Source organism: Rhinoraja longicauda, chromosome 26, assembly GCF_053455715.1.
Source record: "Rhinoraja longicauda isolate Sanriku21f chromosome 26, sRhiLon1.1, whole genome shotgun sequence".
In the NCBI taxonomy this organism is placed as follows: domain Eukaryota; kingdom Metazoa; phylum Chordata; class Chondrichthyes; order Rajiformes; family Arhynchobatidae; genus Rhinoraja; species Rhinoraja longicauda.
The window spans coordinates 33,044,664-33,061,642 of NC_135978.1; the positions used below are offsets into that span (position 1 = coordinate 33,044,664).

Below are 16,979 nucleotides of genomic sequence, written 5' to 3' on the forward strand. Positions count from 1 at the left end.
GTCGTCAACAAAGTTAGCCACAAACAAATAAAGCTCTGTTATACTGTTATACTGTCTGTTATCTACATTTATGTCTAAAGATAGACACGAAGTGTGGGAATAACTTAGCAGGTCAGGCAGTATCCCTGGAGAAAGGGATAGGTGAGGCCTCAGGTCAGGACACTTCTTCAGACTGAAAGTAGGGGTTGAGGGGGTGAAATGCTGGAGGCAAGGCAAGACCTGGACAAGGGCTGGCAACAAATAACCTCAGGCAGGGCAGTGCCATTATTACTCTTGAACTGTGTTTATCTTTTGCCTTTATTACTCCAGTACTGTCTACCTTTTGCCATTATTACTCTAGAACTGTGTCTATCTTTTGCCACTTATATATCACCATGTCCATCTTTTGCCTCTATTACTCCATCACTTTGTGTCTATCTTTTGCCACTATTGCACCAGTGCTTTTGTGTCTATCATTTGCACCTATTTTGCAACTATGTCAGGTCTGGAGAATGGTCTCGACTTGAAACTCCCCGCCTCAGCTGAGTTCCTCCAGTGCTGTGTGTATGTGAAGATGGAATCAAAATGCTGAAGTAACTCAGCGAGTCAGGCAGCATCTCTGGTGAAAAGTAATCAGTGACGTTTCGGGTCGAGACCCTTCAGACCCAATATATGTGTGCGTGGTTTTTTTAAAATGTTGGGACAAATATTTGTAAGTTAGGACAAAACAATTGTTAGGAAGCAGTATTTTACTTTTGTGCAATGGAGAACTACATATCTCCGTGGGGTTCTCTTGACACGGGCTGTATATCTTTGCAGGAAGGAACTGCAGATGCTGGTTTACACCGAAGATAGACACAAAATGCTGGAGTAACTCAGCGGGACAGGCAGCATCTCTGGAGAGAATGAGTGGGTGATGTCTGGTGAAGGAATGTCGACCCATTCTTTGTATCTGGAGATGCTGCCTGGCCCGCTGAGTTACTCCGGCATTTTGTGTATGTGTGGAGTGTTGTGTTGTGCAGTCTGGGGGAGATGCTGCCTGGCCCGCTGAGTTACGCCAGCACTTTGTGTATGTGTGGAGTGTTGTGTTGTGTTGTGCAGTCTGGGGGAGAGATGCTGCCTGGCCCGCTGAGTTACGCCAGCACTTTGTGTATGTGTGGAGTGTTGTGTTGTGCAGTCTGGGGGAGATGCTGCCTGGCCCGCTGAGTTACGCCAGCACTTTGTGTATGTGTGGAGTGTTGTGTTGTGCAGTCTGGGGGAGATGCTGCCTGGCCCGCTGAGTTACGCCAGCACTTTGTGTATGTGTGGAGTGTTGTGTTGTGCAGTCCGGGCCGCGGCGGCCTGGCTCCGCTCCGGGTTTTGCGGCGCGCCGCGCTCGCTCGCTCGCTCTCCCTCCCTCCCCCCTCCCTGCTGATGAACTCCACTCCGGGCTCGCTCTATTGCCTCAATATGTCTCAAGATGGCCGCCAATGTGGGATCGATGTTTCAATATTGGAAGAAATTTGATTTACAACTGCTTCAGGTCAGCGGCTCGGCGGGGCGCTGGTGCGGGCGGCGGGGTGTGTGGGGCGGCCCAGGGCTCGGCTTGGCCCGGCTGGCGGAGCCCCCGGCCCGCTGGAGGGGCCGCAATCCGGCCTTTTGCCATTGATCAGGAATTGATCTCTCGGCTGCTTTTGTGTTCAATCATCGATCAGCCGCCAGCAGGCAAGATGGCGCCGGGGAGGGAGCGGGCGGGCGGGCGGGCCAGGCCCAGGGACGGGGACGGGGACAGGGACAGGGACAGCGCCCGGCCGGCGCACTTCACTCACAACTTTGCGAGCGTGGCTCAGCTGCCGACTCGGCATCGGCGGCATCGGCGGCCGAGGAAAGTTTGAGCGGCGCGCCGGCAGTGTGGCTTCCCTCCCCTCCCCTCCCTCCCCTCCCGCCCGCAAACTCGTGAGGGTGAGGGAGCGGCATCGATTTGGAGCCGCGCCGGCTGAGGAGGCCTTCGGGCCGGCCCGGGTTGCCCCCCGATCCCCGGGCCGGCCGCTGGGCTGGATTAGGCCGCGCTTGGCGGTGGGACACAGGGCCGACCCGGGCCGGAGTGCGCACCAAGTTGGGAAGTTTGATGCCGTGTGAACGGCCCGGCCCGGCCCGGCCCCCGGCCCCGCTCCCCCGGGCCCGCTCGCAGCCTCTCCCCGCTGCGCTCCGGGCTCGTTAAAAGTGTAGAGCTGGGCGGAGTTGGATGTGGTGAGCGGGAGACTCGAGCCGGCTTCCGCTTCGTACTTTGTGTTGAAGCTTGTGGCTTCGTTTAAACTTAGCTGTGTGCGCTAATGACGGCGATATCGTGCACTGAAGAGTTGCTCCAGTGGAGGTCGGGTGTATTCGTGTTGATCAGCCTGAGCATTAAGGCAACCAAACACACACAATGTTCTAAACGTCCAGCAGGTCGGGCAGCATCAGGGGCAGTAGTTAATTGTACTAGTGGGAACCCGGGCATACTGATGAAGCTCGGCGACAGTGGGGAATCTGGTATTTTAATGGGGATTTGATGCATTAGACGGCATCGTGAACGGCAGGTACAATAATATAAATTAAGTACATTAAAGTCAAATGTGGTAATTGGGTTCTGTGCTCTACTGGAGACCTGGTACAGCAATACAATGCAATAATGGCGATCTGAGGTTCTAATGGAATGCAATAATGGGATTATTGGACGGTGGTCAGTATCTAGAGCACCAACTGTGTGCTGTAACGGAGTATACTCTGGATCTGGCAAAGTAAAATATGCAGTGTTTCTGATGTATTAATGGGGTGTGGTAATGCGATTAGCCCCAAGTACAGGGTTTGGGAGCTGCGTTTGTCATGGGGTGAGTTGATGGAGAACTTGTGAGAATGGAGTGCTGGCAACCTGGTGTTTTGTGTTAATGGGTATCCAGCAGAGAAATGGGCTACACTAATGACTACTTGGCACAGCAATAGGTATCTAGCACAATAATGAGAGTCTAATGTAGTGAAAGTGATCTGACGCACCGGGGACAATAACCAGGATTTGGCGAGGTAATGGTGAATAGTAAGGGGGGGGGGGGGGCAGGCCATGGCAATTGCTTGCAGTAATGCCAATGCATTGTAAAGGATTGCAGCAAAGGAGATTTGCAATGAAGTTGGGTGCAACATTAGGGATCAGGTAATGGATTACAGTAGAGAGAATCGTGTAATGAACTGTTGCATAGTCATAAGGTGTAAAAAAAGGATTGCTTGCAATAAAGGTATCACTTACTGTAAGCGACTTAGGTGTTACTTAACACGGTCATTGTTTGGCATTTGGTGTGCAGTAAAATGAAGTAGTGTGGGAGTTTTAATGGTCCCTAAAAATAGTCATGTAGTTATTTTTGTGCAAAAGATTTTCAGTAAATGAATACAGTAATGGGGGTTTGGTGGATTATGATGTGCAATTGGGATCAGCGATAGGATTGATACGTAATGGAGCTCTGAATATGGTACTGAGGATTGTGGCAACAAGGTGTAATGGAGGTGGGTGCAAAATGAAGCTTTGCTGTATCAGTATGGCATAATGTTCTGGAAATGGATTGGCTCATAAGGTGATGGGGGAAAGATTTTTGAGAGCAGTAAATGTTTTAAGTGCTGATTTAGTTTTCTGAAGGTGGTTAGGAGTAGCTTGGAATATTTTATTTAATGTAGGAATAATAGTCCATGAATTGATTGAAGCATGAACTATGTTCTATTTTTGTTTGATACATTGACAATCTTAAGTTAGAGGAAGCACCTTGAGCTTTTCCTTCATTGATCCCACAAACATTGTTCGCAATATTTAGGGGAAACAAATAGTGAAAATGCAGAATAGTTTAAAGAATGTTGCTGTGTATTTTTTTAGCTGTTGGTATTTGCGGTGTATATAATTATTAATTTTTTATAGTGCTTAGGCAGCGGGCGGAATCACTTTTTCATTAATCCTCCTCTGTTTGTTTACTGAAGCATACTTTGAAGATGAATTCTGACTAAGCGTGTCTGGTATGATAATTACAATGTGTGTCTATGTATTGTTCCATACATTTTTACATCATTCATGGGGGATGGGGACACAATCCTTTCGCCCATCACTGTATTATTGAAGTACTGCCTGGATATATGTAAAGATACATGAATTATTTTACTGAATTGATTTCAAAGAATAATTAAAACATATTCACTGTTCCAGAGATTGATGATTGAGAATATAATAAATTGCATTAAAATAATATGGTTTGGGTTTTTCCAATCGTACATATTTAGTTCTTTATAGGTTATTCTTTAAAATATCTGGTATGTACTTTTAAAAGACATGTCAGATAATTGGGTGATAATGTTGCTTTTGATTTCTTCAGTGTTTTTGAATAATTTGCCCAACAAATTGTGAATAACGCTGTTAGAGGGAGTGATGGGATTTAAGCTTTAGTTGGATGGTGAATATTTGGATAGTACAATTGCTGCAAGCTTATTAGATACTTGTACAAAGATAGACACAAAACGCTGGAGTAACTCAGTGGGACAGACAGCATCTCTGGAAAGAAGGAATAGGTGATGTTTGGGGCAAGACCCTTCTTCAGACTGATGTCAGGGGAGTGGGCGGGACAGAGATAGAATGCAGTCGGAGACAGTAAGACTGGTGGGAGAACTGGGAAGGGGAGGGGTTGGAGAGAAAGGGAAAGCGAGGGCTATTTGAAGTTAGAGAAGTCAATGTTTATATCACTGGGGTGTAAGCTACCCAAGTGAAATATGAGGGTCTGTTCCTCCAATTTGTGCTGGGCCTCACTCTGACAATGGAGGAGGCCTAGGACAGAAAGGTCAGATTGGGAATGGGAGGGGGAGTTAAAGTGCTGAGCAACCGGGAGATCAGGTAGGTTAAAGTGGACTGAGCGGAGGTGTTCAGCGAAACAATCGCCGAGCCTGCACGGTCTCGCTGCTGTAGAGAAGTTGACACCTGAAACAGCAGATACAGCAGATGAGGTTGGAGGAGATGCAAGTGAACCTCTGCCTCACCTTGTACAAGGTAGGGTTGCTGAGGCTGTGTGGCAAATGCTGAGGTGTGTGAAGTGCTGGGCATTGTATTTTAGGTGGGATGCCAAGTCATTTTCTGAAAAGATAATTTTATTTCTGTGTCGTTAAAAATTGTCATTTCTAGCCATGATTCCCTATTACCAGTCGTTCCTGCGCGCACACTGTAACAGGGTCAGAGTGGTATTGGAAAATATTATGGCGAATCAAGGAATGTTAAAATACCAATCTCAACCATAAATGTTTTGCATTATGAAAGTACTGTACCATGTTAAAAGCTGGGAACATTACAGTGTAGTAAGTACATCACAAGCTATGAATGCAATAAACGAGTTGCTAGAGAAACCCGGTGGGTCAGGCAGCATCTGTAGAGGCAAAGGGATAGTTTATTTCCTGTTGAGATTATGCAAGAGAATGACAGTGTAAATGTGAGATCGCAAGTTTAAAGAGGTGAGAGGGAGGGATGTGGCAGGAGCTGCTCAGCAATAGGATGAACCAGGTGCGTCTCTTTCAAGAGAGTTCGATTTAGCTCTTAGGGGTAAAGGAATCAAGGGATATGGGGGAAAAAGCAGGAACAGGGTACTGATTTTAGATGATCAGCCATGATCATATTGAATGGCAGTGCTGGCTCGAAGGGCCGAATGGCCTATTCCTGCACCTATTTTTCTATGTTTCTGGGAGGGAATGTTGGGCTGGGAGGAGTGGAGATGTGATTAGGTTTAGGCTAATTATTGTCATATGTACCGAGGTACAGTGAAAGCTTTGCATTGCATGCTATCCAATGGGTTCAGATATACCATACACAGATACAATCAGTTCAAACACAACTACAGCAGATAAAACAAAGAGGAAGCTGCAGAATGCAGAATATAGTTCTTAGCATGGTAGTGCACCAGTTCCACAGACAAAGTCCAATGTTCTCAATGGGGTAGAGGTGAATCGGACAGTACCCTTGCTTATGGAATGAGCACTGATTACAGAAGTCTGATAACGGAGGGGAAGAAGCTGTTCCTGAGTCTGGTGGTGGACTTTCAAGCTTCTGTATCTTCTGCCGGGTGGGAGCAGGGAGAAAAAGGAGTGACTGGCGTGAGACAAGCTCTTGATTATGTTGGCTGCTTTGCTAAGACAGCTTGATGTGTAGATGGAGTCAGTGGTAATAATAATAATAATAATAATGCATTACATTTATATAGCGCTTTTCATACACTCAAAGACGCTTTACAGGGATTTAAAGAACATAGGGAAGTGAATAAATAGATAAATAAGTAAACGAACAGAGAAAGGAGACAGAGGGTGAGGTGACCTTCAGTGGTTGAAGGCAGTACTGAACAGGTGAGACTTCAGTGATGTTTTGAATGTGGTGAGTGAGGAGGAGTCTCTGACGGTTTGGGGTAGTGAGTTCCATAGGGTGGGAGCAGCGATGGAGAAAGCCCTGTCCCCCCAGGATCTGAGTTTGGTCCGGATGGGGGTGGATAGGAGATTGGCAGCAGCAGAGCGGAGGGTGCAGGTGGGAGTGTGCCTGTGGAGGAGGTCAGTCAGGTAGGATGAGGCCAGGTTATGGAGGGTTTTGTAGGTCATGAGGAGGATTTTGTACTGGATTCTCTGGGGGATGGGGAGCCAGTGGAGTTTGTAAAGGACGGGGGTGATATGGTCACGGATCGGGGTGTGGGTGAGTAGACGGGCAGCGGAGTTTTGAATGTATTGAAGTTTACTGATGATTTTTGAGGGTGCGCCATAGAGGAGGCTGTTGCAGTAGTCCAGCGACTGGTGGGGCGCCTGGTCTGTGTGATGGACCTGGATACATCTACAACTCTGCATTTTCTGGCGGTCTTGGGCAGAGCTGTTCCCAGACCAGGCTGTGATGCAACCCAACAGTGTGCTTTGTTTGGCGCATCTATAGAATTACTGGAGGCATGCTGCATATCCTCAGTCTCCTCAGGAAAACAAAGCTGCTCGGTGATTAGTGGAGACAACAAAGATATCTCCACCTGGCTTCAGCTGCCCCTCGTATCTGCCTGCCTCACCCGCTCCTCCTCGCCTCTTGATACTGGTGCTTTCTCTTCCACACAGTGCTGACACTGTGTCTCAACCTGAAACCTCAACTATTATTATGTGTAATATATATATAATGGTGTTTTTACGGCGTACTATGTTTACAAATCAGTTGTGCTGCTATATAATATTATTCTGTTTAGGGACATATGACAATAAAATACCCTTGGCCTCTGTGGATGCTGCCTAATGCACTGAGGTCCTCAAGCAGCTTGTTTTTTCACAAGATCTCGACATCTGTGGCTTCTTGTGAACATAAAAATCTTAATTAACCTGTAGACATTTTAACAATAGTAACAGTGATGAAAGTGTTAAATTTGGAATGGTTTAGGATCATCCAGAAAATCTTCACAATTTTTTAGGTGGGGGAAATGCTGAATTTATAAATTGCTTGATGGCAAAAAATGCAATTTATACTGCAAATATTTGTGATATGATATATTTATATCCAGTTCATTTTTTTTTGTTAGTTGTCTTTGGTGAAACAGCTTTGATATTGGGTATATACATACGGGCCCATTGGAGACGCGGCAGAATAAGGTTTCTTTGTGTTCTAACATTTTTGAGATGGCAAGGCCCCCTGGGCTGTCTTTGACACCTAGGTGATAACAAAGCGTTTGACTGAGGTCTGTGGTCATCTTTGTTTTCTGCTTAATCAAAAGTAATTTGGCCATTTCAATTTTGTGCCTGTATTTTGCTGAAAGAATATTTTCTGCTGAGAAACATTAAAAAAAAAAAGTGGTTGAAAATAAACTATCATGTTTTTCTGGTGAAAATTTTGATTTGAGGCTGGATTTCAGAGCTTGGTGCAGGGTACTGCCTTCAAAATAATTGACTTTAGCTAGCAAGGGAATAATTTTAAATATGCCATTGTTAGAGATCTGTGTAAACTTTTTTATTTTCCCTACTTTGCAGTTTCAAATCAACATTAATTCTATTGCAGCCATTATTGATAAAGAAGGCAGCTAAATTAAAACACGCAGTCACGAGGAGAACATACAAACTCCATACAGACAGCACTAATAGTTAGGATCGAACCCGGATCTCTGATGCTGTAAGGCAGCAGTCTACCCCTATGCCACTGTGCTGCCCACTTGATCTCTCCAATACTTTAAGCATATGTTTTATGTTTTATTTCATCCTGACTTTTGGTAGTCATGCCTCAATAATCTTTACTCCACCTTTTAATAAGTAACACTCACACTGTGCATTGGGGTACAGTCGATCTTTAAGTGCTCCAATGCACAGTCGATCATAACTACTTAAATTTTTTTTTCTAATTTTGTTGTCATTGATTACTCTCGTTTTTAAAGAGGGAGATCATGCAAACGGACCCGTAGTCGGGATCGAATCCAGGTCTCAGGTGTTGTAAGGCATCAACTCTACAACTGAGCTACTGTGTTGCCCCTGTATTATTAACAATTATTGTTAATGCTCTTAGAATTGGAGAAAATATAAATTGAAGACATTGAATTAATTTTAAAGAAAGTTATTTGACTTGAGGTGATGATAAAACAAGCTCTCAGATCTAAGTGAGCTGATTTCAATCGCTTCCACCTGCTATAGGTAGAAATGGCGGGCATGTGTAAGAACACTTGGAGCTACTTTTACCTGTTGTGGTAAATGTTGGCATCTTTGATCCTGTAATTCATGGGAAAAGCTGCACTCTGGGAATTGGGCAAATACTTCAGTACTGTTGGCGGTGTTATTTTTCTTATGGAACTTTAAACAGTGTATGCTTGTTCAGCTAGATGCAAAATATTCCTGGCATTATTTACAGAGGAGGATAGTGCCAACATGAAGTAAACAGAATAATTGATCATTTCTGGTTGTGAGATTTTGCTGTGTGAAATGATTGCCATAACTATGCTTGCATAGCAAAGGTACTTTCAGAATATTCCGAGAGTGTATATTATAAACGTTTTAAAAACATCTTTGATGAATCCACTGTTTTTGTTCCACACTTTGCCTATTTTACCAGCACTAGTATTTACAGTGTGCTGTATGGTTTATAAATGTCCCAGTACTTCTGTTCAGTGGTATTGTGAATGTCATAGTCTATAACTATGACAATGCTCATTTGTTTGCGACTGCGTGGTAGAATGCAGGGGTGGAATTACAACGGCATGGAAAAGTGGGAGGAAATTGGCTGAATTCTGATTTGATAATTGCATTAAATGCTATAGGGTGAACATTGAAGTGACTTTGAGCAGTGAAAAGTCAAGGAATTCCATGCCATAAATGAGTTGCTGTTCTGCAAATGGTTCAGCACTAACTTTGGCAATGAGTTTGGCAGTGTACCACTTGTACGATTTTAAATTGCTGCAGAGCTGGAAGGTGTCATAGCAACAAGCCGTAGCAATGTAGTAGTACTCTAAAATGATCCACTGTCCCCACGTTGAAGTTGATTGGAAAAAAAACATGTTGAGATTTAATCACATCTTTTTATAAATGTTATGCCATTGGTGCCACTCTCTGGTGAAGTGGCTGCTCCTGTCCAGAACACTCATGTGAAACCTTACTGCGAGTGTGTCGAGATAACAGTGACTCATTTGAATGAGACTAACCTTTCTCTAATGGGCCACCCACATAGCAGACACTGCTTGAGTAAGTGAAACATAAAAGAGCATGTGTATGATGTTGCTACGATGTTGGTACAGACTGGTTCATCTCTTCACAGTAAAGAATTGTTAAATAAAGACTTCCAGTCAGAACCGGGAGATGTATGGAAAGTTATAATTTTACATTTGATTTAGCAAGAGATGACAATCATATAATAGGGATTAAACTTTATTTTGGAGAAAGGTGACTCTAGCTGAAAATCAGACTGGTTATTTAAATTTAAAAAGTTATTGTACTTTTAAGCTAGCATAAAGTATGAACTTTTTTAGTTTATTATTGTCAAGTGTACTGCGGTACAGTGAAAAGCTTTTTTGTTGCATGCTATCCAGTCAGCAAAAAGACAACACATGATTTCAATCAAACAGTCCATGGTGTACAGATACGGGATGAAAGGGATAACGGTTAATGCAAGATAAAGTCCGATTAAAGATAGTCTGAGGATCTCCAACGAGGTACCCAACTGGTAATGGTGTTATCAAGCTCAAAAGGATTAATTTTCTGCTTGCAAATATTTCTTTTTTATGAAAATGTTGGGTTCTTGCAGGGAAGCAAACTATTCTATAGGCGTTGCCTATATTTACATGTGAGCTTTTATGTCAAATATTAATGTGCTTTTCAACTGGAGGGAAAATGACATCGTACAGTGCTTTTATTCTTGATGTCTACATGCTTGCATTCATAACACATTATTAGGTATTTGGGTGGAATCATGGGCTGACTTTTGATTGGCTCTTTTACACAACAGAGTCGAGCAAGTTGTACTTCAATGTCTGCAGAGAAGAGCTAACCAGAGGGGACTAATATGGGCTAATCTTGTTTTTATATCTGCTTTGTGCAGCATAAATTAATTGAATTGTGTACACGTTACAAATTGAGGAGAATTTATTCCCAAATCAAATAAGCAATTTGCAAATAATTTGTTTAACTAAAAGAGGTATAATGTAAAAATTGTTCTTTTGCTATCCGTGCAGTAGTTTGACTGAATGAAACATTTTGATTCTGATCTGTTAGGTTTTCCTTTGGGTGTTGGTCATTTGCCATTCCAGCCAAATTAATTTCCAACTTTCTTTCTTGTATTGTTAGCCAGTTGGGGTTATTTGTGGAAAAAAATATGTTAAAGGTACTTTGTTTTGTGATCTTGATCCCCTTAACATTAAAATTGAAATCTTTACGCAATATTGAAGTGACTTTGTAAGAACAGTATGGGAGGGGGGAAGGGGAAAGGTTCTGACTGTCTTCCCCATCTATGCCTATCAATTTTATATACTTCTATCAAGTCTCCCCTCAACCTTCTTTGTTCCAGAGAAAACATTCCATGTTTATTCAACCTTTCCCTCTAATCTAGGCAAGTCTTACAGAGCTGCATCATGACTTCCTAACTCTTATACTCAATGCCCCTAGCAATAAAGGCAAGGATATCATGCGCCTTCTTTACCACCCAATCTACTTGTTCTGCTACCCTCTGTGATCTATGAACTTGGACACCAAGATCCCTCTCCACATCAATACTGTTAAGGCTCTTGTCATTAACTGTATACTCTCCCCGTACATTCAAAGTGCAACACCTCACATCTGCCAGGGTTAAACTCCATGTGCCATTTCTCCACCCATTTCTGCTGCAAATCTATATCCTGCTGTACCTTCTGACAGCCTGTTTGTTTGTTGTAAAGTATTGTTTAACTATTGCATTCAAATTTACAATGTAAACAAAGAACAAGCTTTGTCCTTTCAATGTACATCAGGCAAAATGTAAATGATATATAGATGTACAAGATGTAATGCCTGTAGTTAAGGACGAGTCCTTAATGTCTGATTGCATGATTAATTGTACAAAATCTACCCCCCCCCCCCGACCTTAAATAACTTCTCATGAGCCAAACACCTCATTGAAAACGACCTATTGTTGTGCGGTTTTTGTATTATTGAATTGAACAAGAAGTTTTAAATCCTTTCAGAGTGGTTAGAATTTGCTTTTAAAAAGCTGTCATATTTTTGTAAGTAAAATCAAACCTTTACTAATATCCTGTCATTACTGTATATTTCTGGTCTTATCTCAATATGGTTATAATCTTGAAGTGCTTGAGGAAGCCTCAGGCTGTCCCAGACTGACACAAGTAATTAATAATTCCCTTTCAGTGCAGCTTGCATTTCAAATGAAGTTCAGGGAAAGTCTGGATATACTTGGTTAGTTTACTCTGAAATGTCAGAGGTTGAGGGGAGAAGTGATAGAAGTATATAAAATTGTGAGATGCAAAGATAGGGTAGACATTAAGAACCTTTTCCAAGGGTGGAAATGTCCAACACTAGAGGGCATAGCTATAAGGTGAGTGGGGAAAGTTTAATGGAGATGTGCGGGGGAAGAGTAGTAGGGGCCTGGAACACATTGCCAGGGGTGGTGGAGGCAGATCTGATTATGGTGTTTCAGAGGATTATGAATGGCCACATGGAAGTGCAGGGAATGGAGGGATATGATCATGTACTGGCAGATGAGATCAGTTTAACCTGGCATCATGTTTGGCACACTGGGCAAAAGAAACTTTAAACTATCTTTAATTGGAATTTACTGGAGTTTATCTTGCACTAAATGTTATCCTATATCTGTACACTGTCGACAACTTGATTATAATCATGCATAATCTTTTCACTGACTTGATAACATGCAACAAAAAGCTTTTCACTGTACCTCGGTGCACAAGGCAATAATAAACTCAACTTTAAGGGCCTGTTCCTGTGATGTACTGTTCTATGTTAAGGGCTGACCTGAAATGTCACGTATGCATGTTCTCCAGAGATGCTGCCTGACCCGCTGAGTTACACTAATATTTTGTCTTTTTTTTTGTCAACCAGTATCTACAATTCCTTGTTTATCCTTGGAGTTGCCTATTGATATACCTCTGCCCCGCCAAAATCACTATAGATTTAAAAAAAACATTTACTAGTACAAAGAAAGGTAAACCTGTTTGTCTACCAACTGGCACCCTTCCTGATTATCTCACACGTGAGTATCCATGATCTAACATGCTGCAGCAGCTGAGTACCCATTCATTCCACTATTCAGGTAATAAAGGAAATTGTCCTTCAAAAAATTGCGATAATCATTGTAGTACACTTCACATGATCTTCTGGTGGCCTATCCTGAGCCATAGTGTACCTTCTGGTCTACAACTTAATATTGTGTCTTTGCCATGAAACAAATAACAGCAGAGAGCAGTGGGAAGGGGTTGATAATTCAGTAAAAACAAATGTATATTGTTAACACTTCACATGCTGGAGATGCTCACTTATAATCTGGTATATTAGCAATTCGTCCCCGACCTAGAAATGCCTGGACTTCCCCACCATTAAAGTGTACTGACCTTCCCACCATTGAAATGACCTACAGGAGGCAGTGCCTTGAATATGCAGCAAATATCCCCAAGGATCCACCATTTGGCCACGCTCTCATCTCTCTGCTGCCATTGGGAAGAAGTTAGAGGATCCTGAGAGCCCTGACCACCAGTTTCAAGAACAGCTTCTTCCCAGCAACCATCAGACTCTTGAACAACGCTGCACAGCCCAACCACAAAAACCACCTCCGCTACTATGTACTATGGACCTTGCGTTTGATTGCACTACATACTTCATTTTTGAACTATTATGGTCTGGTTTCCTAGTATTACTGATTATTAATTTATTGTATGATTATTGTATATTGTTATTACATTAATGGGCTTGTAAACCCGAGGTAAATAAGAATTTAATTCAGTTCCAAGTACTGAAAGCAATTAAACACTCTTGCTCGTTTACTCTTGAAATGTACCTTATTGATCAGATACGAGCTCATCAGATACTCTCATGACTTCTGAATTTTCTTTAGCAACTTCTACGCACCAGATACAATTCAGAGTACTGTATATTCAAGAAATTATAATCCAGTTAGCCTGACATCAGTGGTGGGGAAGATGCTGGAGACAATTGTAAAAGACGAAATTGCGGAACTTTTGCATAGCAGTAACAGGATCGTTCCGAGTCAGCACGGATTTACGAAGGGGAAATCATGCTTGACTAATCTGGAATTTATTGAGGATGTAACTAGGAAAATGAACAAGGGAGATCCAGTGGTTGTTGGGTACCTGGACTTTCAGAAAGCCTTTGATCAGGTCAAATTGAGATTAGTGGGTAAAATTAGAGGACGGTATTGGGGGTAGGGTATTGACATGGATAGAAAATTGGTTGGCAGACAGGAAACAAAAAATAGGGATTAACGAGCCCCTTTCAGAATGGCAGGCAGTGATTAGTGGGGTGCCACAAGGCTCGGTGCTGGGACTGCAACTATTTACAATAATACTTTTAATTCCTTCATCTAAATCATTAATGTAACAGTAGCAAATTTGTAGATGAAACAAAGCTGGGTGGCAGTGTGAACTGTGAAGAGGATGCTATGAGGATGCAGAGTGACTTGGACAGGTTGGGTGAGTGGGCAGATGTATGGCAGATGCAGTGTAATGTGGATAATTGTGAGGTTATCCACTTTGGAGGCAAGGAACGGGAAGGCAGATTATGATCTGAATGGTGTCAGGTTAGGAAAAGGGGAAGTACAACAAGACCTGGGTGTCCTGTACATCAGTCACTGAAAGTAAACAGGTACAACAGGCAGTGAAGAAAGCTAATGGCATGTTGGCCTACATAAAATGGGGAGTTGATCATAGGAGCAAAGAGGTCCTTCTGCAGTTGTACAGGGTCTTGGAGTATTGTGTGCAGTTTTGGTCTTCGAATTTGAGGAAGGACATTCTTGCTATGGAGAGAGTGCAGTGTAAGTTCACAAGGTTATTTCCTGGGATGGCGGGACTGTCATATGATGAAAGAATGGAGCGACTGGGCTTGTATACACTGGAATTTAGAAGGATGAGAGGGGATCTTATAGAGACATATAAAATTATTAAGGGAATAGACACGCTAGATGCAGGAAACATGTTCCCGATGTTGGGGGAGTCCAGAACCAGGGGCCACTGTTTAAGAATAGGGGGTAGGCCATTTAGAACTGAGATAAGGAAAAACCTTTTCAAACAGAGTTGCAAATTTGTGGAATTCTCTGCCTCAGAAGGCAGTGGAGGCCGATTCATTGGATACATTCAAAAGAGAGTTAAATAGAGCTCTTAGGGCTAGCGGAATCAAGGAGTATGGGGAGAAGGCAGGAACAGGGTACTGCTTGTGGAAGATCAGCCACGATCACATTGAATGGCGGTGCTGGCTCAAAGGGCTGAATGGCCTACTCCTGCACCGATTGCAGGGGTGTCAGACTCATTATAGGTCACGGGCCGGAATGGCCGAAATGCGACTTCAACCGGGCGGGGTCAGTTGTACACGCACGAACGCGTGCGCGTGCTCCCACAGCTTTCGTTGCCTTCGTTTTTTCAACCTGCTCTCATGTGTCTCAGTCTCTGCTATAACTACAAAGTGTTTCACTTTACGAATTTCGTTTCTTTTGAAGAAGATTATAGTCAATAGTCAATTTTATTTGTCACATACACATAAATGTGCAGTGAAATGAAAGATTACCCACAGTCCAACAATAAGAGTAATAAAAATAAGCAATAACACACACAATCATAAACCAACACCAAACAAAAAGAAACATCCATCACAGTGAGTCTCCAGTCACCTCCTCACTGTGATGGAAGGCCAGAATGTCTTTTCTCTTCTACTTTTATGATTGGTATCGGGGCCCTAGATAGAGTGGATGTGGGAATAATGTTTCCAGTAATAGGAGAGACCAGGACCAGAGGTCACAGCATCAGAATAAAAGGTCATACATTCAAAATGGAGATGAGGAGGAATGGGTGGTGAATCTGTGGAATTCATTGCTGCAGACAGCGGTGGAGGCCAAGACATTGGGTATTTTTGAGGCAGAGAGTGATAGGTCTTGAGTAGGTTACAGGGAGAAAGACGACAATAGAATGTGGTTGAGAGAGAAAATAGATCAGCCATGGTTGAATGGCAAAGCAGACTTGATGGGCTAAATGGCCTAATTCTGTTCCCCTCTCTTATAGTCTTCCTCCAGTGTTTATGTTTTGTCCACAATGGGCTGGCTGGGTGGTGGACAGCCAAACAGCAGCTACCTGGCATGGTGAAAGATGGTCTGTCCATCATCTCACCTGAAGGCCCCATCCTTCTCCTTACGTCTTTCTTCCATCCCCTCACATTCTCTCCCCTCACCTCTCATGTCCTTCTCTACCCTCACCTGCCCTCTCCTTTCCTCAGCCTATTCCTTCTCTCATCCCCACTTCTTTCCTTCCAACTACTCCACTCCCCTCCCTTACATCATCCTCTCTCTTTCCTTACCTCGTCCCCAAATCCCCTCCCTTCCCTCATCCTTAAACACCATTCCTTCTCTCATCTGCTCACTTCCTCCGTACTTCCTTTCTTTACCACCTACTCCCCCATTCCTCTCCCTCGACACCCTCTCTTCCCTTCCTCATCCCTAGAAACCATCCCTTCCCTCATCTGCTCCCCCTCCCCTTCCTTTACCACCACCTTCTCCCTTCTCTTCCCTATTCCCGCATAACTACCAGCACGTCTTCACATCCCACCTGACCTTAACCCAAACCCAGAGCCTCCACCCTGGAGAGCAGCTCAGATTTTGGATCGCTGGCTGCGGCCCCATTCACAGTGCGGCGACTTCCCACCAGCCTCTATCCACGCACTCACCTGGATCTCAGGTACATGGTGGTGGTCTCTGTGGCGGCAGCCCAGGCACTTCCCGGTGTCCACAACAATGCTGAGACTCCCCACCTTCCCCAGCGCCGGCCCCTTCCCGCCCGCGTCACCGCATGGCCGGATATGGGCGTAGCTTCCACTCACCCCCGGGAGCTGGGGAGTGGGGAGGTGATAGCTGCAGATCGCATTTGCATTTTCCTTCTGTGCAAAGTTCATATTTCCTGCGAGTTTAAGCGGCCATGTAGCTCACCTTCAGTGTATAATCTCACAGCGCTGGCTTTTCCCCAAATCATCCCGCGGGCCGGATTGGACCCCTTCGCACCCCTGACCTATGTATCTATGTATCAAACTTTTCCTACACCTGTTCAAATATCTTCCGAAAGTCCAAATTATATTTTCTTCTATAGCTTTCTTTGGCATCTCATTCCATAAATGAATTTCACTCCGTGGGAAAATGTTGCCTCTGAGGTCTCACTGAAAGCTCTCCCCTGTAGTTGCAGGTGCCTAAATATTTGCATTTAAGTGTTGTCAAATGTAACCCTTGTCAATTGTCCACATAAATAGAGTCAAGATCCAAACTTCCTTCCCAGACCAGT

General features: G+C 43.7%; 1 protein-coding gene across 4 annotated transcripts in view; it reads left to right on the forward strand.

Annotated features, from left to right (window-relative positions):
- Window positions 1-1,376: 1,376 nt before the first annotated feature.
- cux1b (cut-like homeobox 1b) overlaps window positions 1,377-16,979 on the forward strand; it is a 477,189-nt gene continuing 461,586 nt past the window's right edge. For all 4 annotated transcript variants that reach the window (XM_078422720.1, XM_078422717.1, XM_078422719.1 and 1 more), the window contains exon 1: window positions 1,377-1,501. In XM_078422720.1, coding sequence (XP_078278846.1) covers window positions 1,439-1,501 — 63 coding nt within the window. In that variant the 5' untranslated portion in view covers window positions 1,377-1,438. The remainder of the gene's footprint in view (window positions 1,502-16,979) is intronic.